Source organism: Lytechinus variegatus, chromosome 7, assembly GCF_018143015.1.
Source record: "Lytechinus variegatus isolate NC3 chromosome 7, Lvar_3.0, whole genome shotgun sequence".
NCBI classification, from domain to species: Eukaryota; Metazoa; Echinodermata; class Echinoidea; order Temnopleuroida; family Toxopneustidae; genus Lytechinus; species Lytechinus variegatus.
In genome coordinates, this window is record NC_054746.1 from 25,582,814 (window position 1) to 25,606,149 (window position 23,336).

The window sequence follows — 23,336 nt, forward strand, 5'->3', positions numbered from 1 at the left end:
CTCATCAAAAAAAATATTGCAGCCATCTTCAACTCGTGCAAATTTCATACTGATGAATGCAATGTATCTGATAACCCACTCAAGTGCATCCAATATTTCTTCTTCCAAATCTTAACAATTGTAGTGAATATGTTATCAATTGCCACTGATTCATTTTGGAAATTCAAATTTGAATTTTTAACTCAAAATTAGCACCCTCTCTCCAAAATATAATAAACAAAGCTCATTCGTATTCTAATATGTGCTTCCACTTTCAATAAAGAAAGATGAAACTTTCTGCAAATTTATTTGAATCACAATGAAATTCTTCCATCTGTAGGAAACTACATGCACCAAATAAAAAGAAAACATTTCAAAATTTTGTACATGTACCATTATTTGCAGAATTTATGCACATTTCATACTGAATCATAATTAAACAAAGCGTCCCAAGATGTCAGATGTGATTAAAAAAAAATCCCAATATATTCTATTGTACAGCTGTCTCACCAAAGATCAGTTTCTTTAGTAGTCATACTCCATCATTAGATTATGTACCATCATGGTAATGAAAATCAAATTTAATACTTTGCACAGTCACCAGACACGACAGCTAAATGCATTTATCTGAAACTGGTTTCTGTTTGCTGAACCGCGCATGGAACACAGTTCATGAAAATGGTCATGATTTTGTTGAGCATGTTGATCATTATTTGATTACAGTATTATGATACATATATACCACATTCCCAAGTTATTTTGGGGGCATTAGACTCAAAGTATCAACATACAAAAATTTGTTCAATGGGCATTTATAATTTGTTGAAAATTTGCATGAATTACTTAAGCCTAGTAGTAGATAAATATGCATTACATTAGTAATGATTAAAGGGGAAGTTCACCCTGAAGAATAGTTTGGTTTAAAAATACCAGAAATATTAATAAAAGAGACCGTAACGTGAAGATTAAGAAAGTTATAAGAAGTTTGAGGTTTTGACTTGTGACCTCATATATGAGCAGCTCCCCCATATGTTATGAAAATGCAATAATTAAAAATTTTTGATGGCTTAAAATCACCTATTTTCTTTCAAAAATGTGTGTGAAATAATGTGTCTGTTGATAAACTGAAGGTACAATAAATCCATTTTCATTTCTTGGTTTAATACTTATGTCACACAGAAATGTTCAATGTCTGAGTTGCCCTTGTCATGAATCAGTTTTGAGTTTCTTTCTTGAATGAAACTGCTCAGTCTTATTCTTGATTGATCTGACAAGCTGTGAAACCTCTACGTCCATCTTTTTCTCTTTTTTCTCCACAGTTCTCTTTTCATCTTCCACTTCTCTCTTCTCCCTCCTCTTCTGTTTCTCACTGATCAATGTCTCCATCGCTTTGGTCTTCTTGTACTGAGGATCTGACGGGTCGATGGCATACTCGTGTGATGTGAACAGGGCATCGAATCGAGGGTCTGCTGTGTTGATCTCAAAGTTGTCTCGGACGGCAGCTGGGGCTTCCTCCTGCTGGCCAAGCTTGCGCTGTTGCTTCAATTGCCTCTTGCGTTTGCTTTTTGTCATGTTCTCATTCTCCATGATGTTCTTAAGGTTAAAGTGCTGCCTGCCATCATCCTCTTCATCCAGCATTAACAATTCAAGAGCAGCCTGTTGAAGAAACGACAGCAAAGAAAATATAGTTAGCCAACATTGCAAGAGTAAAGCAAGGCATATCTCCTCCCAGCCAGATGAGTCAAAACTTGCCTACTGATGACTCAAAGGTATTTGCGTGATCTCTCTCTTTTAAGATTGCATGTTAATCAGTGCATATTCCATAACTATTAACCAAAGTCAATGTGATCTTACCAATCCCAGACGATTTGACATGACTGTTTAACTCATCAATCACAATAAAACAACCAAAGCAATATAAACCTTCATCAGGGACACCTTTTAGAATTGATAAACAGTAAAAAGATCATCTAGCATATGCCAAAACAATGCTTGGAGAATACCAATATATCTCATCACTAGCGTAACCAAGGGGGGGGGGGGGCAGACGGCCCCCCCCCCCGACTGACGAGTCACAACTCATGCAGTGGACTTACCCCCCCTCTAGCAGGCTTAAAAGGTTTTTGTGATCTCTATCCAGCCCAACAATCATTGAATTTCAAATCTCTATTTTCACAATCATTTGTTGAATGTGTAGTAGCAATGATATATATTTTTCAAATCACTGTTAAATTAAAACCTTATGATTTATATACAAAGCAAGTGTTATGTTGATGGTGACTTACCTTCCTTTGCTTCTCTTCTTTCAATTCTTCATCTGTTTTCATGACTTCTTCCTTCTTTCCCTTCTTTTTGCTTTTTCCACCTGATTAAAGAGGAAAATAAACAGAAAAGTCACATTCTTCTCCCCTTTCTCCACCCCTCACTTCCCTCTCAATCTTCCACTTATTCTTCATTTTCTAATTCACCCACAATACAGATTGAGAGTTATATCACTCTTTGGAAAGGGTCAAGTTCAAAGAGACTGCTCATGTTCTAGGATTCTTTACATATTAAATTTTGATCATGATTCACAATAACCTATTTCTTTTTGTGTCTGGAATAATACCTGATTTGCTTTCCTTGAGAGAATCCTTGAAGAAAGAGTCATTCAGATCAACACCATCTGGGAGTTCATCATCACTGAAAGCCTGCATTGGTTCTTCAGTTTCAACAGCCTTCTAAAGTTAGAAAGAAAAAGAGTGAGGGGAGAGGGAAAGAGAGATCAGAGAGAAAGGTAGGGCAAACAGTGAGAAGGTAAGAGGGAGAGAAATAAAAAGGCGATATATTAGATTTTTATCTGTTACTAAGCAGCATGTTTGGAATTTCATTTTGCAAATTTGTGGTTTATGTAATAAACAATGGCACACATTAAGCACAAATATATTTAATCTTATATCAATCAAGACAAAATTCAACTTCCCTGATTTTCCCTGACTGGAAAAAAGTGAAATAATTTTCCCTGAAATCCCTGATGGGCTGGTAACCCCGGTGCTTGTTGGCTCTGCACAGGCTAACAGGATAGGGTGATCTGGGAAGTACGGGTCAAATCTGGAATGCACTTTATATTAACATTTCCCTTTCCCCTTGCTGCTACTTGAGTGCTAGTTTTACCTTTACTGGCAACACGATTATCCGATACTAATAGGAAAATAGGAATTGTGAGTGATCTTTTGTTTTTGTTTATTGCCATGTATTGAGTCATGGAACTTGCCCAAATGGGTTGTGAAATAACTTTTGTGGAACTGAAGTCAGAAACACTACATGTAGTTCAATAATCAAGTCACAATTGGGTATATCTCATACCATAAAGACATAAACCCTACCCTAGAGTATAATTATTCAGTTACATCTCAGCAAGTATTTGATAACAAACATATATTTCATTAATTCAAAATGCTCAATTGAAATGAATTTTTATGGCTTACATTTTCATGTTGGGCTCTCAGTTTCTTTCTTTCCTGCTTACGTTCTTTCTTTTTCTCCTTCTTCTTCTCCAAGTATTTTTCCCATGGAGTAGCATCTGTGGATTCTGCTTTCTTCTTCACTATTTCTTGTGTGGATTCCTTTAGCCCTACAATAACAGGAAAAAAATTATATCATGCAAAACATATTATGCCATCAGACTAAAACACATTTTTTTTGTCTTAAATATGTTTCTGAACAATCATGAAACCTACTTTCTAATCTCTTGTTAAGTCCAAGTAAGCTCTTTTGAGATCCAAAACAATTCATTTAAACTGGAGGAAGATGAGGATAAGAAATAATAAGATACTATGTTCCCGGTAGTCTTAACATCGACCATCAAAAGTGCTGAAGGTCAGTTTAACTGCCAGGGAAGTTGAGTCTTCTCATCTCATAAACTTTTCTTGCCTTATTTTCTTGCCATATAAAGTTCAAATGTGTGAAATTGAAGCAGGTAAACTGTGAATCAACATGAGATTGCCACACATCAAGGCAAAAGGAAGTCAGGAAGGTCTGAGAAAGAGATTAAGGTGGGATGGGCAATGCAGATCTGTTTTACATGGTTGATATGTTAATTTACCTGGTTCCCATGAAATCTCCATCTCCATATCTTTATCTCCATCTTGTTTCTCCTTCTCTTCTATGCCTTTCAGGAGATTCCGGTATTTGTTGATACGGTCCTTCTCGCTCTCAGGGTTGTCATTTTCACTATCCTCTTCATTTAAATCTGAGACGCACAAAGAAGTACATAAATATCAATAACATGAACCTAAATGGAGGTGCCGTGGCCAAGTGGTCTAAGGCACCTGACTATACAAGGAAAGTCTAGGGTTCGCTCCCTGGCCGCGGCACCAATGCTCTTTTATCCTGCATTCAAATAAATGAAAATGCTTTACATATTCTTGGTAACTAGGTGTTAACTTGTTTTAAAAAAATAATATAAACACTGCCGTCCACTCACAAAAGGAAGCAACTCTATGGAATTAGTTTCTTAGTAAGTGAGGAAATTGTGTCATTGTTTTATGTGGAAATAAATAGAGTTTCTTGCATTTGAAATGCCTATAATTCAACAAATTTGAGGGTATGCCGCTCCAATTCATATGCCATCATGCTGAGCATACAAAACATATCCCAAATCAATAAAAAAGGTCAATATTGGGGGAACAAAATCAGAGTTGCTGCCTTCCTTTGGCCAGTGGACAACAGGACAGAACCCCCCCCCCCCCCACATTGATGGCAATGTGCTAAGGCTCAAGTATAATGAGTGATTTCAATTACCACATGGTGAAGGTGCTGAGCATAAATCAGGCTACTAAAGCTCTATAACTGACTGGATTCCAGAAAAAGATACACAACATGCTATTTCTAGCACAACATAAAAAATGACCTTCACAAATATACCACTCCTTACCTGTTTAACAGTTTCAATAATTATGGTGATCTTGAATCATTATTTTTTATGTTATTACTTTAAATTCATTCTATGCATCAAACCTACTTTACTTTGACTTATCAGAACTTATATACTGCAAATAATGACATTCATTCCTGTAAATAAAACAGAAACTTATGAAATATACAGCACAAATATCATTTCAAGTTGGTATAATGGCTGAAGTTTGGTTTGCAAATGCACTAAAATTATATTGCAATCACCAATTTAATTTGCTGACTCTTTTTCTCCCCACAAGACTTTATATAGACCATACATATAACCCAACCCTAATCATTAACCTCTTACTCCTGACTCAACAATTACAGCAACCTGTAAAGTCTATACAATCGGTATTTCTAAAAAAAATATTTCCATTTTTTATTCTACATTCTCTGTCAATGTAAGAGGTGATGGTAAACACGTACCATCTTCATCTCCATCCTTCCGACCATCCTCCTCCTCCTCCTCCTCCTCTTCCTCACTAGATGATGCTAGGTATGCCTGGATATGAGACTCCATCTCCTCCATCTTCTTCCTGCTCTTGAAGAGTTCATCGGTCTCCTTAGCCCTCCTCTTATCATTCTCATCCCATGTCAGTTGGACGCTGGACCGGGTCAGGGCAGTCGTCTGGAACTCCAGGGGTTTGAACTGAGAGGCGTCCGGGGCCTCGCTGGCTGTGTCCTTAGGTTCGTGGTCAAAGGTGGTGTCATCTGGTACAAACCTGAGAATCATTTACAAGATTGAGCTTATCAGAGCTGTCATTCAGTTAGTATCTAGACATGGCTTTCTATCTGATATGAAGTGTTCTTTAGCCTCATGCTGAGCATCAATAAAGGTATCAACAATGCAGTTCGAGGAATAATGTGTCTTACCCCTTATATTGAGGACATTTCTAAAAAATTGATATATCTGTTTTATAATTACATGTACCGGTACCGGTAATATGAAGGGTGTAATATTGACTGATTTATTGAGGCTCAAGCCATTCATTAAATTAGGAATGGGGAAAAAATTGTGGTTGGACAAACAAAATCCTGAGAAAACATGAAACCCTGTCAGCCCAGAGCTTTAAGTATAGATGAATCCGACTTCAGATCACTGCAACATATGCCAGCAATAGCAGGGCGGGGGGAGGGGGCTTCTATAGAACAACATACTTTCAATAGCTCATGCAATGAGCCACAAGCGTTGCTATGACATTGCATAAATTATCTTTTGTTAGGTATACCTGAAGCCACCCCCTCATTTAGAAATTACCATAGAAAACAGCAACATGCTGAATCAGTCTATAATCTGGTTTAGATTCCTCTAACCATTTTCGTTGCACAATATCAACATTCCCAGGGTGGGATGTCGAATTAAATGCTGATGTACGAGGATACAAACACTTCATGCTCTTTCATCAATTTCAAGATACAAGAATCTTGTTGTTTGGCCATTCGATGGTGCTTCACCCTCCATGTAGGTCTCTTGATACTACCCACTCACTAGGATGTCTCATTTTACTCACTGCTGTCAATGTCATGAGACATTCTCAATGGCCATCAAGAAAGTACAGCAGAGATGCCAATCTTCACCAATTCAAAAGAGGACTCTGGTAGTTCAAGAACTGACCAAAAAAGGGATTTTGTAATTTATTAACAAGATAGAGTAGAAAGTCATAACCTTTACCAAACACGCAGGAACTCACCTGAGATCTAGTTTTGATGCACTAGTTTCATACTCCATGCCATCGCACTGGTCATAAATAGCATTGGCTGTATCAGCACTGTCACAATCGACCACAGCATAGTAATACTTCAACCTAGAGATATTCAGCAAAGGGGAAGGAGCAAAAATATGTAGAACCTCTCAACACAAATTTGTATTTCCATCAACTAAATTTGATTCCCATCCTTTTTTTGATTGTCAAGACATGATTAGATGTTAAAACAGGAGGTATTAGGGGTATACCTAGATCTTTATCTCGCTTAACACAAAGGTCACCAGTCATGTATGAATGCAAAACCTTCAAATTTCAGAAAGCAAACTAAGTATATTTTCTTTATTTCCCTGGAACAAAAGCAACAATAAAACAATATCTAATCATGATGTCAAATTCAATTCCACAATTCTGACTATAGTCAACTGAAGCTTAAAAAGTGTTGAACCATTGTGAAAGGGTATCATATTTTTTAAAGACTATTTCACCACTTAAAAATGTTAACAAGTGGAATGCCTCTGGCTGTCTCACCTGCATCACGCGATTCAACATAGCAGCAGTGCAGACTTTGAAAACTACTATAACTCGCACAAGATGTTCAGTGATACTTGGTTACTCTTATTTCCATGTTTTATGAACTAGACCAATACACTTTACAGAGATAGGATGGTAATTCAACAAATACAACCAATGTGGCCAAAGTTCAATGACCTCACATGACCTTTGACCTTGATCATGTGACCTGAAACTTGCACAGGATATTCAGTGATACTTGATTACTCTTATAATGTCCAAGTTTCAAAAGTCAGATCAATAAACTGGCAAAGTTATGATGGTAATTCAACAGATACCCCCATTATTGCCAAAGTTCATTGACCTTTGACCTTGGTCATGTGACCTAAAATGCGCACAGGATGTTCAGTGATACTTGATTACTCTTATGTCCAAGTTTTATGAACTAGACCAACATACTTTTAAAGTTATGATGGTAATTCAACAAATACCCCCAATTAGGCCAAAGTTCATTGACCCTAAATGACCTTTGACCTTGATCATGTGACCTGAAACTTGCACAGGATGTTCAGTGATACTTGATTACTATTATGTCCAAGTTTCATGAATCAGATCCAAAAACTTTTAAAGTTTTGATTGTAATTCAACAGATACCCCCAAATCGTCCAAAGTTCATTGACCCTAAATGACCTTTGACCTTGGTCATGTGACATGAAACTCTAATAGGATGTTCAGTAATACTTGATTAACCTTATGGCCAAGTCTCATGAACTAGGTCCATATTCTTTCTAAGTTATGATGTCATTTCAAAAACTTAACCTTAGGTTAAGATTTGATGTTGACGCCGCCGCTGCCGTCGGAAAAGCGGCGCCTATAGTCTCACTCTGCTATGCAGGTGAGACAAAAAACTAGCAACATCAATTTCTACTGATGCATGTTTCTACTTCTAAATAATAATGATACATTCACAATTTGCAACTTCTTAAAATTATTCATGAGAGTGAAACTCAAAAATAGTCACTCTGAATGTTCAATTGCATAGCCATTTTAAGAATTTTGACTGTGTCAAATCCCAATGACATGGACCCTTTCTTTTAAAGAGCAAGAACACAAGAATTACACGTCTCAAATTAACCAACCTCTGCATCTGATACTTGCGAAGTTTCTCCCTCTGATATCGCTCCTGCTGGATACCACTCAACTTCTCCTTCTTCTTATCCTTCTCTACCAGCTCCTGTGGACCCTTAGCATCCTCCTCCCGCATCCGCTCCAAGCCAAACTCGGAGGGGTATATCTAAAATGGTAAACAAACAAGTGGAATGCCTCTGGCCGTCTCACCTGCATCACGCGGTTCAATATAGCAGCAGTGCTGACTTTGAATACTACTCTAACTCGCACAAGATGTTCAGTGATACATGGTTACTCTTATGTCCACTTTTTATGAACTAGACCAATAAACTTACAGAGATTCACAAAAAAACCCCAACATGGCCAAAGTTCATTGACCTTACATGACCTTTGACCTTGATCATGTGACCTGAAACTCAAACAGGATATTCAGTGATACTTGATTACTCTAATGTCCAAGTTTAATGAACTAGACCAATAAACTATCAAAGTTATGATGGTAATTCAACAGATACCCCTGATTCGGCCAAAGTTCATTGACCCTAAATGACCTTTGACCTTAATCATGAGACCTGAAACTTGCACAAAATTTTCAGTGATGCTTGATGACTATTATGTCCAAGTTTCATGAATCAGATCCATAAACTTTCAAAGTTATGATGGGAATTCAACAGATATCCCCAGTTCGGCCAAAGTTCATTGACCCTAAATGACCTTTGACCTTGGTCATGTGACGTGAAACTCATGCAGGATGTTCAGTGATACTTGATTAACCTTATGTCCAAGTTTCATGAACTAGGTCCATATATTTTCTAAGTTATGATGACATTTCAAAAACTTAACCACAGGTTAAGATTTCGATGTTGATTCCTCCAACATGGTCTAAGTTCATTGACCCTAAATGACCTTTGACCTTGGTCATGTGACATGAAACTCTGTTAGGATGTTCAGTAATACTTGATTAACCTTATGGCCAAGTTTCATGAACTAGGTCCATATACTTTCTAAGTTATGATGTCATTTCAAAAACTTAACCTCAGGTTAAGATTTGATGTTGACGCCGCCGCCGCCGCCGCCGTCGGAAAAGCGGCGCCTATAGTCTCACTTTGCTTCGCAGGTGAGACAAAAATCAGACAATACACAGAAATTCAAAATAAAAACAAGGACATAGTATTTCATATTTATTGAGCTCTTATCAGTGATCTTCATATGTGCTTCTACTACTACTCTAGACCAAAAGCTTCAGTCTCTGCATTTGGTTGTTCTGCTGAACTGCATTGGGCTCCACTCACCAATACAATACAGAATGGGGATGACAGTAAAATGTCAGAAATTGTAAAAAAAAAATCCCCAGAAACGACAGTTATTCCTATGTACTACTACTCCTGTCACCAGATTTGAGTTTCCTAGCATATTTTCCTCTCTCTGGGGAGTAAGCAATAAAGAGTGCTAACACTGCCTCTCACTCTATTGTCTTTTCAAATCCTTCCTCTGGCCCGTAACACAAAGGTTAGTGATCAATTGTACGCTTGATTTTCAGGATTGGTTGTACATTGTAGTCAATGGAATCAATTGTAGAAAAATGTTCTACAATCATTGCTAATCTTTGTGTTTCGGGCCCCTGGTCCACATTTACAGGAAAATTCTGGCTAACAAAGCAATATGTAGCTAACAATGCAAAGGTGTGAGCTAGGTTGAGTAATAGGATATTGATAAATCCTAACATATTGGAACAAAGACACTCCCAAATGAATCATGACTTTGCAAAGGTCCAGAGTTCTCAGGAAAGACTAATAAGGGAAAATATTAATTTTCAGTGAAAGTTATTGAAAAGATAATATCAAGTCAGCAATATTTATTGCTATGAATTTTAGTGGTTACTGTACTGGTGAGAATTGGGCAAGGAGATTTAACGTACAGTAGCTTAAAAATGAACCTAGAACTTCTATGCAAAAAGCACAATTAGTGAAAATAAGGTACCAACTTCAATCTTTTGAAGTTATACATTTTAAAAATGCATTACTTGTTCTGATTACAATTCAGCAGTAACAAACTACAAAAAAGTTCAGGGTCTGTGTGAATTAATTCCTGCTTCATTTCATATTCATGAATATCTATTTCCTGGATACCTCATATTAGATTCAATACTATTAACTGGGCTCACATAAATCCTGCATCAGCCTACTATATACAATTACACTATGTAGTATCACCTGCAACTGTGTGCTGTGATTAACGTAAAGAATAAATAACACAGGTCAAGAATATCCTTAAGGAATGAACCATATAATGCAGTACCTTCACAGAATGAAGAACTCCTCCAGAAGGCTTGAACGAGTTAAGAAGTACAAAGAGGTCGCTGGCTGTAACGCAGTCCCAATCGATGTTACAGACAGCTAATCTGCAACTTGTAGCTTCTTCCCTTGGAGCTTCTGCATCCAGTTCACCCCAGCTGTGGCAGATCTCGTCAATGACAGGTCCCTGTGTAGAAGTCACTGCCACCTCATCATCCGAGTCAGATTCGGAAGAACTTGTCTCTATGTTTCCTTCACCGCGAGCAAAGTCGACGCCCATCTGCTTCTGCCATGAGGGCTTAGAGTCTGTGTCCGACTCAGAGTCTGATTCAGAGTCTAGCACTGGAACACAAAGATTGGACGGATTAATAAAATGTCAATCAAGTTTATTTAAACTTGACTTTTAAGAGTGAAAGCATATCAATACACCAAGTAACAAGCAGTAATTGAAAACTCATATTAAAATTCTGAAATTTATTCAAGGTTCTATTATTGTTTTATTTCTCAGTTTTAAAACATACATGTTTGATGTACCATACCCTACCCATTGCAAGAAACCAGGCAATAGCAAAGATTTTTGTTTGACCTCTATTTATCTCAGACGTTCAAAGTTTACTGAATGTGACACATGCTTTTTACTTGACCAGTCATATGCATGATAGCAAAGATAATGCTTCTTGCTTCTCCTTTGCAAACATGCAGGCTGAGGTTGTGAAGGAGCATACTAAAAAATAAATCTATAGAATCTTTAATAGAACTTAAAAAAAAAATACTAAACTGAATATCATGCAGCATTGCAAATAGATGACAAGCATTCTGATGAACATACCTGTTCCTCTCAATCTCTTTTCAGGAGTATCATCACTGCCAAGCCCACTTTCGTCATCCTCGCTATCAGAATCATCCTCTTCACTCCTAGTTAATCTGTCACCTCTCCTCAATGTGCATTGGTCTCTGGATGAACTGGGTATGGACATCGCTTTCTTTGTGAATGTGTCACTGATTTTTTTACCTCTGTCTTCTGAAGCAGATAACCTTGCTTTTCTCCTTTTGAAAGCCATAACAACTTCTCGACCACTTCTCCTCCTTGTTTGTTTTTTCTTTAGACAATGTCTCCCTGCACTTTCACCTCTCTCACTGTCTTCATCTGACACATCTTTTATTGCCTCTTCCTCATCTTCCTCCAGTTCGTAAAACTTCTTCAGATTCTCCTTGGAGGTCTGATTTTCTGGGCGACCCCGTTTGTCCACTGAGTATTTCAGCTTGAATCGTTTATCTGTGAACATGCCCTGGAAACGCTTATCAATCTTAACTTTTCGTTCAAGTTTCGGAACCTGCCGATAGCGAGGGTCTTTGGCAACAGCTGCAAATCGGGAATCACTTTTGAAATCCATGGTGAAATTTCTACATGAGACGAGTTGAACTAATTTGTGACGATTGAAGAAGCATTAGATCTGCAAGAATAAATAACAGCAAGACAAACATAAATCACAACAAAAAACTAATAACAAACAATATTTAAATAATTTTCTTTTTTCATAATATAGGGTCTATACATCATTTAAAAAATTAAGATTGAAATACGTAATGCTAAATTGCTAATACTACCTAGGACTAGCATGACTAGGAGCATCATGATCATAACCTTGTTCATTTTTCTTTTCAGTTTTCAGTGACGAAGCGAAATAACCATCATCAATTGATGCATGATATTGACTAGACCAAAAGCTTCAGTCTCTGTATTTTGGTTGTTCCGCTGAACTACGTTGGCTCCACTCACCGGGTGAATGGGGATTTACAGTAAAATGTCAGAAATTGTTGAATAATAAATCCCCAGAAACGACGGTTATTCCTGTCTAGATATTGACGCGTCCTGTGTATAGGAGAGTCACAATCTGGCCTGGCCTACATCACTCACACGTATCGCGAGGTTACACACTAAACTGTAGTGTTAGTATAAAGTGTGGTCTTCAACAGTGCAGAGTGCAAGCGAGGCTTGGAAAGTACGATGCGCCGCCAGTCGCGGCGACTGAGCTTCTTAAAGGTATAGTGTATGATTGGTTGATCTCAGACAAGGGCAATGAATCAATTTTGAAATTATTGCATTCATTAAATACCTATATTATTGCTCTATTTTATCACGGAAAAGAAACTTGCATAACTTTTCTATTTTCATGATATTGAGGGGTGAAACATAATTATACCTCGTCTCGGTTAACCTAGCTTAATTGTTGACGCCCTCTCGGGTTACAAAATAAATTGAGATAAGAACACCGTTCGGATCATGCATATTCATTACAACCTCATGCATATTGATGAAATACGTCATACGAAATCCTCGTATCAACTAAGTGCAGTATTAGTATGTGAAGCTGAGTAGAACGCAAACATCGAACGGTGCGTGCAAGCTCAATGAGCCGATGCTAGCCGGCTAGCGATATGCTTTCTCTCTGCATTGGTTTCACACATAATCCACTGTTAGCGATAGCACACACAGGACGAGAATATTACATTGAGCTATGATTGTATCGTATACGTGATCATAAGGATTCAGACACGTTGACAATCTGACGTGAATGAGGAAGCAAAGGATTGCTCAATACGGCTTACTTTCGGAATCTATAATGTCATGGATCTGAAAGTACTCCAGGACTAAAAGAGATACGAGAATCCCAGAGAAGGGCAATTAGGGCCGAGTTTGATTTTTATTCATGTGACGTGGATTGTAGCTCTTATATGCACATTTTCCCTTCATAGCTTGGGGTGCTTTATACGGGAACTAGGAGCGAGGCGCTAGCGCAGCTTACTGTATACTGACTCATTGGCCCTCCCCAAAGGAAAGGGGAAGGAGGAGACTGAGAGAAGAAAGAAAGAAGTGGATTGGTAAAAGAGCATGGGTGTCGATCACGGGAGGGGGATATATTTCCCAATATTTCAAGGGGGTGGCCTGTATTATCACCCCCCAAATAATTTTGGGTAGAAAAATTATAATGACGAAAAAATGAAAAATTTGATCATGATGATTATAGTATGCCATCAGTCAGTTTGTTTCTCTCGCAATTTGTGTATATTGTTATTAAATAAAAACATTCTTTTCCAGGACTTTTAAACAGATGGGTGGAGGTTCAAGATGAAAAAGAATGAAATGTATGTAGGTCCTATATGATATTTTAACACATGACATGAAAGGACCTCAACGAAAAACAACTTTTGTTGAAAAGGTGTTCCATCCTCTAGTGGTGAATAAATGAATTTTAATAAATCAATTAATTTAAAAGGGTGGACAAATAAACGGGAGTAAAAGGGTGATAAACGGGGAAAACCCCATGGACGTAAATCCCAGAGGAGTAGATCTTGAAAAAGTACAAATAACTTTTCACAGATAGGAGTTGCATATATCATGCTCAATCAAAATGTCCCAGACAATTTTTGTAATTTTTCTTTCGTATGAGTTTAAAATAGGCTTACTTGTAACACAAATCGAATTTTCCAAAAAATAAATAAGTACAGTACACTGCAACAATGAAGGAATTTCCAAGAACACCGTGCATATCTCCACTCCCAAATGTCAATGTTGAAAGATCCCCATCCACAAGAACATTTGTGTCAATCATCCCCCCCCCCAACCAAGAATACCGATCGATCGACACCCATGTAAAAAGAGAATCAGGAGAGCGATCATAAAGGGATCTGAACACAACCAAGGAGCTTCCTAATATAATATTTTGGTGTTTTTTTTCTTTCCTGAATGTTTCAGTCAGTTTCAGATATTATTTGTCTCCACTCACAAAGTACAGAGGAGAAATTGAAAAAAAAAATAAAACAAAACTATTTTAAAACTCTAAACAGACGGCCACCACCATTCTGTCTAGAGCCAAGCATGAAGAAAGGGAAAGGGCGAAGAAAAAAAACGATTATTTTCAGGGCGGGTTGGGTTCTGCGATATAAAGCAGGGCTTGTCTAACACGGGGTTACATAGAGGCCTATAGTAAAACCATAGAGCTATTACAGATAGCTCTACATGATATAACCAAAACAAAACGAAAATGCAACACTTGACCACTTTTCGTTTGTTTAGATTGAACTTTAGAGGTCAAAAGGTGAGCTGAGAAACCTGTTGATGCGAAGTACGTACGTGTAGTCTACATTGTGTAGACCGTGATAGTGTGAATGTGACCAACGCAAATTGCAAGTTGCAAATTTCGAGCAAGCAGAGTAGATCTAGAGGCGTCATGAGCCTCCCCCCCCACAAAAAAAAAGAGGGGGCAGACATGACGCCAGGGACAAGTTTTCTTGGAAAAGTATTGTTTTTGCAGCCACAGAAAGCTTGCATCAAGATATGGTAAAATTAATGAGAAGTTGAGTATTGCGCGGTGGGGGGGGGGGGCACTTCCATTCAGAGTGGATACCATGCGCGACCATGGGGTCTCGAAAAGCACCCTAAACACGTAATTTCCATATTCTGAAAATGCACCCCTTAACAAGTATTGGCGAGTGAAACCCTACCCTTAACAAGTATTGGAAACAAAACGATACTCTTGGCAAATATTCCCTGAAATGAACCCTAAACAAGTACAAGAATATTCATTGTTACGGGTCCTTCGGTCGTCGGCTTTACTTTATTTGGTTTAGTACGACCCCACCTTCTACACCTCGCGCAAATCGGACTCTACACACGAAGTGTTGGGGCAAAAAGGACATTCTTTACAAAACATTTTAAATTTGTTTTATCATCCCCGCAAATTCGACCCTAAACACGTAATTTTCCTAGCGAAATAGATACCCTTTTTTCATTATTTTTGTGTTTTTGACACCCTTATAACGATACGTACGTAACGTGCCCTATCGTAAAAAAGACATCCTTTTACGTGTTTTTTGGTCGCGCATGGTATCCACTTGTCAATTCCCCCCCCCCCCCCGGGCGGTGCTATATGGTCTAGAACCGCTCTACGTATCCAGAGTTGTGATTTCCAGGGCCGACCATGCATGTAAGAGTTTTTCAACAGAACTTTACAAGACACACCGTGGGACAAAGTGCAATAACGTATGTGAAAGAAGACTAAGCAAACTTAGAGAAGCAGCAATCATGGCAATGTACAACTTGTACAAGGGAATTGTTCAAGTACGTCTGCATTGAAATGTGTACATTTCCAGAGAAGAACACACTCTCATACGACCAGTCCGTGAGTTGCCGAGGTTTTATGCAGTATGGGGAGGGTGGGGGTAGCCTATAATCATGGACCTATTTGGTCCATGCTATAATCAAACCATCAACACGACCAGTGGATGACTGAAAGAATGGATGAATAGGCTCATCCAATTATTGATGAATAGGATCATCCAATTGATGTATTATCCCACGAAAGAATGGTCAAAGAAAAATGGATACCAATGATGCAGTAATAGATAGGGGCACCCCATGGGAGATCAACTGTTGCTACCACTTGACAATAAACAAGTAAAAAACTGATGGAAGGATGACCTTTTATTGCAACAAATGAGAGGAGGCCTCCGGGAAAGGCCTACGCATACAGTATGTGCACGAGCAGTTCAACTGTTGAAAAAATGTGAATGAACGTGTGACGTACATGAGCAGGACAAAGACATTTATACTTGCATCATGATTGCCATAACATTTTAGACTTATTTAGCAATGGAAGTGTAACTCCCATTTCCCTTTTATAACTATAGGAAAAAAGAATGATAACTGTTGTTTTATAGAGTGGAAATTTATTTTTCATATTGGGACAAAAGATATCCCGGCGTGTCAACATTTCGAAACTCATGCGGGAAAATGATATAATAATCATTTTTGATGATTGAAAAAGAAGTTCCAATGTTCACACTGTCACGATTTTGTTTTTTTGGTGGCGGTGCTGAGATAATTTGACAAAGCAAAAGAAAAATATGAAAAAATGGTTCCAATACAAATGTTGGTAATTTTCCTTCATTTATCAATTTCGACACCTACCAGAATTCCAGGGGTGCTGCCTATATGGAAAACAATACACGCCGCATCCCCTTGTAAGAGCTTGGGGTGCTTTGCACACCCCCCCCCCCCCGTTCCAAGGGCCATATGATCGCGGAATAATTAATCATATCAGATCAGTCGAGGCGGTCGTATTGATCGTAGAAAGTGTTGAAATAGTTAAACTATGTGGTGATGTGACTTTCGAAACAAAACAAAAATAATTTTTTTTGAAATTTTTTGGCAAGCCCATTCTGGAGAGGTTTAATTGGTATACGATTTTTCTGGTCATGGACGCTATGTTCTGATGTACTTAATTTATGGTGATGTAATGCACATATGCTGCCGATAAAAATATAATATTTTGCCTTTATGGGTGTTTTACAACTCCAGGAGGATCAATGAGGATGCAGTTATAATTCTGAAGTGAAGGCAAAGCGGCCATGGGCATGGTGGGGCATGCAAGCAAACGAGTAATTATACTTCCTTGAATAGTCATACCATAATAAAGTTGGAGAGAATAATATTGAAATATAGAGAAAAATAACATTGAAAACGCGAACATAAGGAATACACGCAACCCAAGGCTAGGAATTGTATAAACATCGAAAAATGCAGAAAGATGTTAGGAACCATGCATGAACGTATAATTTCAACCAGTGGTGTAAATAATGAACGTAAAAAATATGAAGGGGCTAGATATACGTATCGGGCACAAATCATTTTTTTTTATCGGTGATAGATTTTGACATAATATTCAGATAATAGTTCCCAATTCTCGCTTTCTTTTTGTCTTGGCAGTGACAAATTTGGGAATCCATATAGCCCCAATCCTTCCCCATTATGTTGAACGTCACTGATTTCAACTGAATATCGTCAAACATTATATTGATTGATTGATTGATTTTTTGGCAAGTCACCATAAAAACAACAGGCTTACACAGGATGACCCACAAAAGCTCGAAAGCTTATTCCCAATGGGAATTGTAGGATTTAACTTGTAAATAAATATTACCTTGGAAATAAGCTTTACCTTGTAAATAAATATTTACGAGGTATACTTAGTCAAGCTGACAGACGATGCAGCGTGTGAATACAGCATGAATTTCATTACATGATAATAATAAAATGATATTTACGTAATGTCATGGGTGGTGAAAAGAGGATGGGACGTTTGTAATTCGCTACGCAGGTTTTTGATAGTAAAGCTGATTAAATAGAGGGTTGAAAGTAAAATAATGAGAAAGACTGAAACGATCTATTCATACTATAAATTCCATGAAAGAGAAGCGATTCAAACAGAGTATTATAATATTGCGTTCATATTCCCTTTTGACATGTTTGATCGTTCTTTCTTCCTTTCTTATCTCCTCCATGTGATCCCCCTTCCCTTTCTTGGGGCGGCGGATGATGGGGGGGGTGTATTGGATATGAGGAAGAATGCAGTTAGGTGTTATGGCACACTCGGACAAGTTCAATTCAGTGGCCTAGTAGCTCCATTGGTAAATTGCCAATTCGTCGTCTTCCAAGTGCCAACTCGTCCACTCACCACATGGTCTAATTTCATTTAGTCTATAGCCATTCCGTCCATCAATATTTCTTCGAACAACTATTTGGTCCAGTATCCAATTCATTTTCATTCATTTTGCACAATAGCACGTTGTCCAATTAGACCAAATGGTATGTGGACTAAATGGCTATTGGACCAACTGGTTGCTAGACGATAATGGATGGACTAATGATAGACTAAATGATAGTAGGCGAGTTGGCAATTTGACGATTTGGCATCAGACGAAATGGAAGTAAACCATGCACTTATATAGTGTCACGCCGGTATAGATAAAGAGCTAGGTACAATGTTGGAAACGATGCCCAACAGACATGCGCGTATCCAGGATTTTGCACTACGAGGGGGGGGGGGGCGACTATTTTTGCGCCCCTGTGAACTTTTCGGGAAATGACACCCCGATCCGCCCAGCCAGGCATCTGTTTTCCGATCAAACATTCTAAATTTTTTTTGCAACCGTGAGCATAATATGTATATGAATTATTTAAACAATTATTATTGATGCGAGAGCGAAACGTGAGCTGATATTTTTTTTATTCTGACCTCAAATTTGGAAAAAAATCTATGAGCACTTGGCTTTTGGTAATCAAGAACAAAATGGGTACCTATCAACATTTTATGTGATCACGAAGTGCGAGCTGACAATTTTTTAATTTCTAATCCAACACTGGATATCATAAGCACTTTTTATAACCATGAACAGGATGGGTATAGAGTATTTATCTAAATAATTAAATTAATGCGAGCGCTAAGCGCGAGTTCAAATTTTTTGATATTCTGACCTAAAATTTGCACATTATAAGTACTATTAGTAATCATGAACAGGATGTGTATCTAACCAATCATTTAATGCGAGGCGCGAGCTTAAAATTTTTGATATTCCGACCCAAAACTGGACATTCTAAGCATATTTTGTAACCATGGAAACGATGGGTATCTATTTAAAAATTGTGCGAGTGCGATCGCGAGCTTAAAAGTGATTGATATTTTGACCTAAAATTTGGACATTCTAAGCACTTTTGGTAATCATGAACAGGATTGTCATCTAACTAAACAACATTGATGCGACCGCAAAGAGCGAGATGACAATTTTTCATATTCTTACCTGACATTTGGACATTTGAGTGGCATTTTCGATTATCATGAACAGGATGAGCAGTAACAAAACAATTTATGCGAGCGCGAAGCACGAGCTCATTTGAAAATATATTAATTTCGATACAAAGTCAGACATTATAAGCACTTATCTGCATGACCATGAACAGGATCGCCACCTTACTAAACAATGCAATCGCGAAGAGGATGATTTTTTTTATATTCTGATCTAAAATTAGGACTTTCTAGGCACTTTTGGTAATCATGAACAGGATCGGTAATTGATGTGAGCAAACATGAGTTTGGCACCCCACCCCTCCCTAGGTTAATTGAACCTGAATTTGGCGCACCGGGACAAAACTCAAATTGGCGCTTGGTGAACATCCATTCGGCACCCCCTAGGTTGAACATCAATTCGGCGCCCCTATGTCAAACATCAACTCGGCAACCCGAGGAAAAACATTGATTCGGCTCCCCAGCCCCTATGTTGAACATTTTTTCGGCGCCTCATACGGCGCCCCGAAGTAAAACATCAATTCGCCCCCTCCCCCTAGATTTAAGAGCAATTTGGCACCCCCTAGGTCGAACATCGATTCGGCGCCCTAAGCAAAACATAATTTCAGCACCCCCTAGGGTGAAAAAAAAATTGGCGCACCTCCCTCCCCCCATGTCAAACAGCAATTTTGCAACCCTACGAAAAAAATATCGATTCGGCGCCCCCTCGGTGCCCCTATGTCGAACTTCGATTCGGCGCCCTCCTATGTCGAACATCTATACGTCTCCCCTTTCTATGTTGAACCTAGGTCGATTATCAATTCGGCCCCTCCCCATCCCCCTCCCTAGGTCGAACATCAATTCGGCGCTTACCTTTCCCTCTCCTTTTTCCCCTCCTCTCTTTCTTGTCCCCTTTCTCTTTTTCTTCATTCCCCTTTTCCTCCCTATTTCTTTCCCTTCCTTTTCTCCCTATTTTGGCGCCCCTTTTGCCTACCTGGGAGGGGGGGGGGGGCGGGCGAAAATTTGTGATATTTTAATCTGAAAACTGGATATTTCTAAGCAGTTTGAAACCAAAAACATAATGTGTACCTTTGATGCGAGCTGAAAATTTGTGACATTCCAACCTGAATATTGAACATTGTAAACACAATATGTAACCAAAACAGAATGAGTGCCTTACTCAATAATAAATGATGCGAGCGCGAAGCGCGAGCCAAAAATTTTGTGATTTCCATCCTAAAATGTATTGTTTGACTTCAAAAAATGTATTTTATTTTGAAAAGGGACATACATCACTTTGAAAGAAGGGCACTTTCCATAAAAAAAGCATTTTCCTACTAGGATTTCCTTGGGGGAGCAGGGGCACTTGCCCCCCCCCCCCCCCAGAAAATCCCAGTAGGAAAAAAATATCTAACCCCGGTTTCGCCGCACTGGTTGTAATATAACATAGGGTTACAAATTTTATCTAAGTTCAAACTGGTTCAAATTTTTTACAATTTCTTTCCCTCACATGTTTGCGTGTCCGTTGACATGCGCAGCGCTGAGAAGTCATGCCAAAACGAGATTTTGCATGAAGCACATTCGCTGAACCATCATCGGAACTTCGGAATCACACAGAAATGGAAGACCCTTCCCCATATAGTTCCAACTTGCTGTATGTCCTCGAATATGTATTTACAGTATATATGTCTCCATGATAAGTACGTAATTTTATTCTCCAAGCCCAGTGGACCATGGAGGAGTGGGGTGGAGGGAGAGGCACCCAGGAGACGTCATCACAAACCCCCGCAATGACCCAAAGGGGGATAAAGTCACACATGATACTATATACTACCATTACAAGTTGAAAAAAAAAATTACAAAGAGAAACTTACAAAGATAAACACCAATTGTACGCCCCCCACCCCCATATTGACGGCGCGACGTAGGGGAAAAGAAAGGGAAACAAGTAATAGAAACGAAAGCAGGGGGGGGGGCAAATATAAGAGGAGGAAGAATGAATAAAATAAGGTGAGGGGAATTCAGACTTGGGAAGGGGGAATCATATGTCACTATAATAAAAACAATTTAGCTCGCGCTTTGTGTTCGCATTGCCTGTTCGATGGAATATATATTTATCTATACCAATTCATTTATTAATTCATTCATTCAGTCATAGTTAAACAGGTTCAAAAGATCAGAGTTTTTAGTAATTAATTACTTTTTTTCATCTTAATTGGTCCTTGTATGTAAAAACATATAACAGTTACAATAACAAGGTACAATTCATATCAAAACAGTAGAAAACACAGAAATATTGTTGAAGGCCTAACAGTAAAACGAACATGGGAACTAAATAGGCATTTACTACATGTAATTCACATGCCACGCTAAAGCCGGGGTAATAATATTAGCAAGGCCCGCTGGGGAACACGAAACTGAAGTGGCTTCGCGATGCACTATGTAGGCCACACCGTTATGAATATTTTCTTTTATTATTTCTATATATTCAGAGGCAGATCTAGGATTTTCCAAGGGGGGCACATTTTTCCTAGGACAAATTTGACAAGCGAAAATATGGTCCTTTTAAAAGGGGGCACACGTGTTATAACGGTATTTTTTACATTAAAAATATTGATTGTGCCTCTAAAGGGGGGGGGGGGGGCACAGCCGGTCCCTGCTGGATCCTTCAGTGTGCATCTTGTTAATGATCATAATGATATTTCTCTGATCAATTTTCAGGACACAACACACGATTTCCGAAAATAATACCTCACGCTCGCATTTTTTGTAGGGCTATAGTACTGTTACGACTATAGATACCAACAAAAATTAGCTTTGAGCTGCCGATCGATCGGGGAAAATGTGGATGAAAGTATTGTTCACCCCCGGCCCCCCTATAATGAAAGCTGGATCCGCCCCAGAATATTGTTTAAAAAATGGGGAAAACACTAGGCCACGCTGTATTTGTCCTTTTTTATTGATAAATACATTGAGGCAGTATATTGACAAATAATTAGTGGAATAGATCTTATAGGCCTAGTATAGTACGCAGAAAGCAAAATGAAGAAAATGGCGGCCAAGCTAGTTCAATACAAAGTGATTTTCCTTTCCTTTAAAAAATGTACTATATCTTATTTTTATCACAACACGTGATAATGATGAACAAATCAAAATACAGAACCTGAAGAAATTGATAACAATTCAGTGAATCGGAAACGAAACAAAAATAGGGGGAAAATATGAAAAAAATAATAGCCCTTTCACAAGCAACCATAATTCTCCCTCCCTCCAGAAAATACAGATAAACGAAGCAAAGATGAAAGCAAGGAAAGGGAAGGAAATCCGTCTTTCGGCACTCTGCCAGATATCCAGATGTCAATCTCCGCGATTTTGAAAAACAAACGTGCATAACATCCCAATATTCATGATGGTCATTTGAAGAAGTTCCTTGGAATTGGTTGTTTCCAAGTAATTTGTATGTGCATTCGAGGGACTCATGCACGATTGTACATGCTTCTACGGAAAATGAATGAAAAAGTCGCATAAGTAAAGACCGCCGTTCAATCGGTATACCGTCTGTACATAGCCGGTATACAACTTTACACACAGATCGGCACGTGAGACTCGAGCGAAGGCGATAGATATGAATATTCATGAGGAGGTATTGCTGTCATTTGGTCTCGAGGTGGCGCTCTTTATTTTTTATGTCAATTCTAATATATGAATCAAATGAAAGCTCACTCGGCAAAACTTCTCTTCTTTATATATTTTTTAAGAACAAAAACAGTTCTTTCTGACCAATGCAATACATTGTATGGACTCAGAACTTGTTTATGAATATTACGAAAAGCGGAGAGTGAAATATAAAAAAAAGTTTTGAAATAAACAAATGTCACATTATACCTTTAATTTACGACTAACTTTGGCATGTTTGGTACCGGTACTCGTCGCGAGACACTTGCACCTCAGTTCCGAGTCAGGTTTACAATACAGTCGGCAAGCTTTGGAGAATTATAGGCATGCCGAATTATATGTGATGTGGATGGTTATTACTTCAAATATAAACAGTTTATACATCATAAAAATATATAACCTATAATTTGAAAAAGAGGGAAATAAATCAGGTATAACTTACGGAACATTAACAGAGGTTGCCCGATGACATGTGTTTTTTC

The 23,336-nt window shown here is 38.3% G+C and overlaps 1 protein-coding gene across 2 annotated transcripts; it reads right to left on the bottom strand.

Moving 5' to 3' along the window:
- Window positions 1-266: 266 nt before the first annotated feature.
- On the bottom strand, window positions 267-23,336 carry LOC121418843 (ESF1 homolog). Of its 2 annotated transcripts, none has more exons than XM_041613024.1 (11): window positions 23,297-23,336; window positions 11,385-12,009; window positions 10,560-10,897; window positions 8,273-8,427; window positions 6,609-6,722; window positions 5,344-5,639; window positions 4,064-4,210; window positions 3,447-3,592; window positions 2,588-2,696; window positions 2,265-2,344; window positions 267-1,635 (listed from the first exon to the last, which is right to left on the bottom strand). In XM_041613024.1, the coding sequence occupies exons 2-11, from the start codon at window positions 11,947-11,949 to the stop codon at window positions 1,186-1,188; spliced, it is 2,400 nt and encodes a 799-aa protein (XP_041468958.1). In that variant the 5' UTR covers window positions 11,950-12,009; window positions 23,297-23,336; the 3' UTR covers window positions 267-1,185. The 2 variants fall into 2 exon arrangements, with proteins under 2 accessions (XP_041468958.1, XP_041468957.1); XM_041613023.1 differs by having other exon boundaries at window positions 2,588-2,699.

Coding starts and splice junctions, on each gene's coding strand:
- LOC121418843 (XM_041613023.1), bottom strand. CDS start 11,949: ATGGATTTCAAAAGTGATTCCCGATTTGCAGCTGTTGCCAAAGACCCT. Junction 5,640..6,608: donor GCATCAAAACTAGATCTCAG/GTGAGTTCCTGC, acceptor AATGATTCTCAG/GTTTGTACCAGATGACACCA. Junction 2,700..3,446: donor TGAGAGCCCAACATGAAAAT/GTAAGCCATAAA, acceptor TTCTAACTTTAG/AAGGCTGTTGAAACTGAAGA.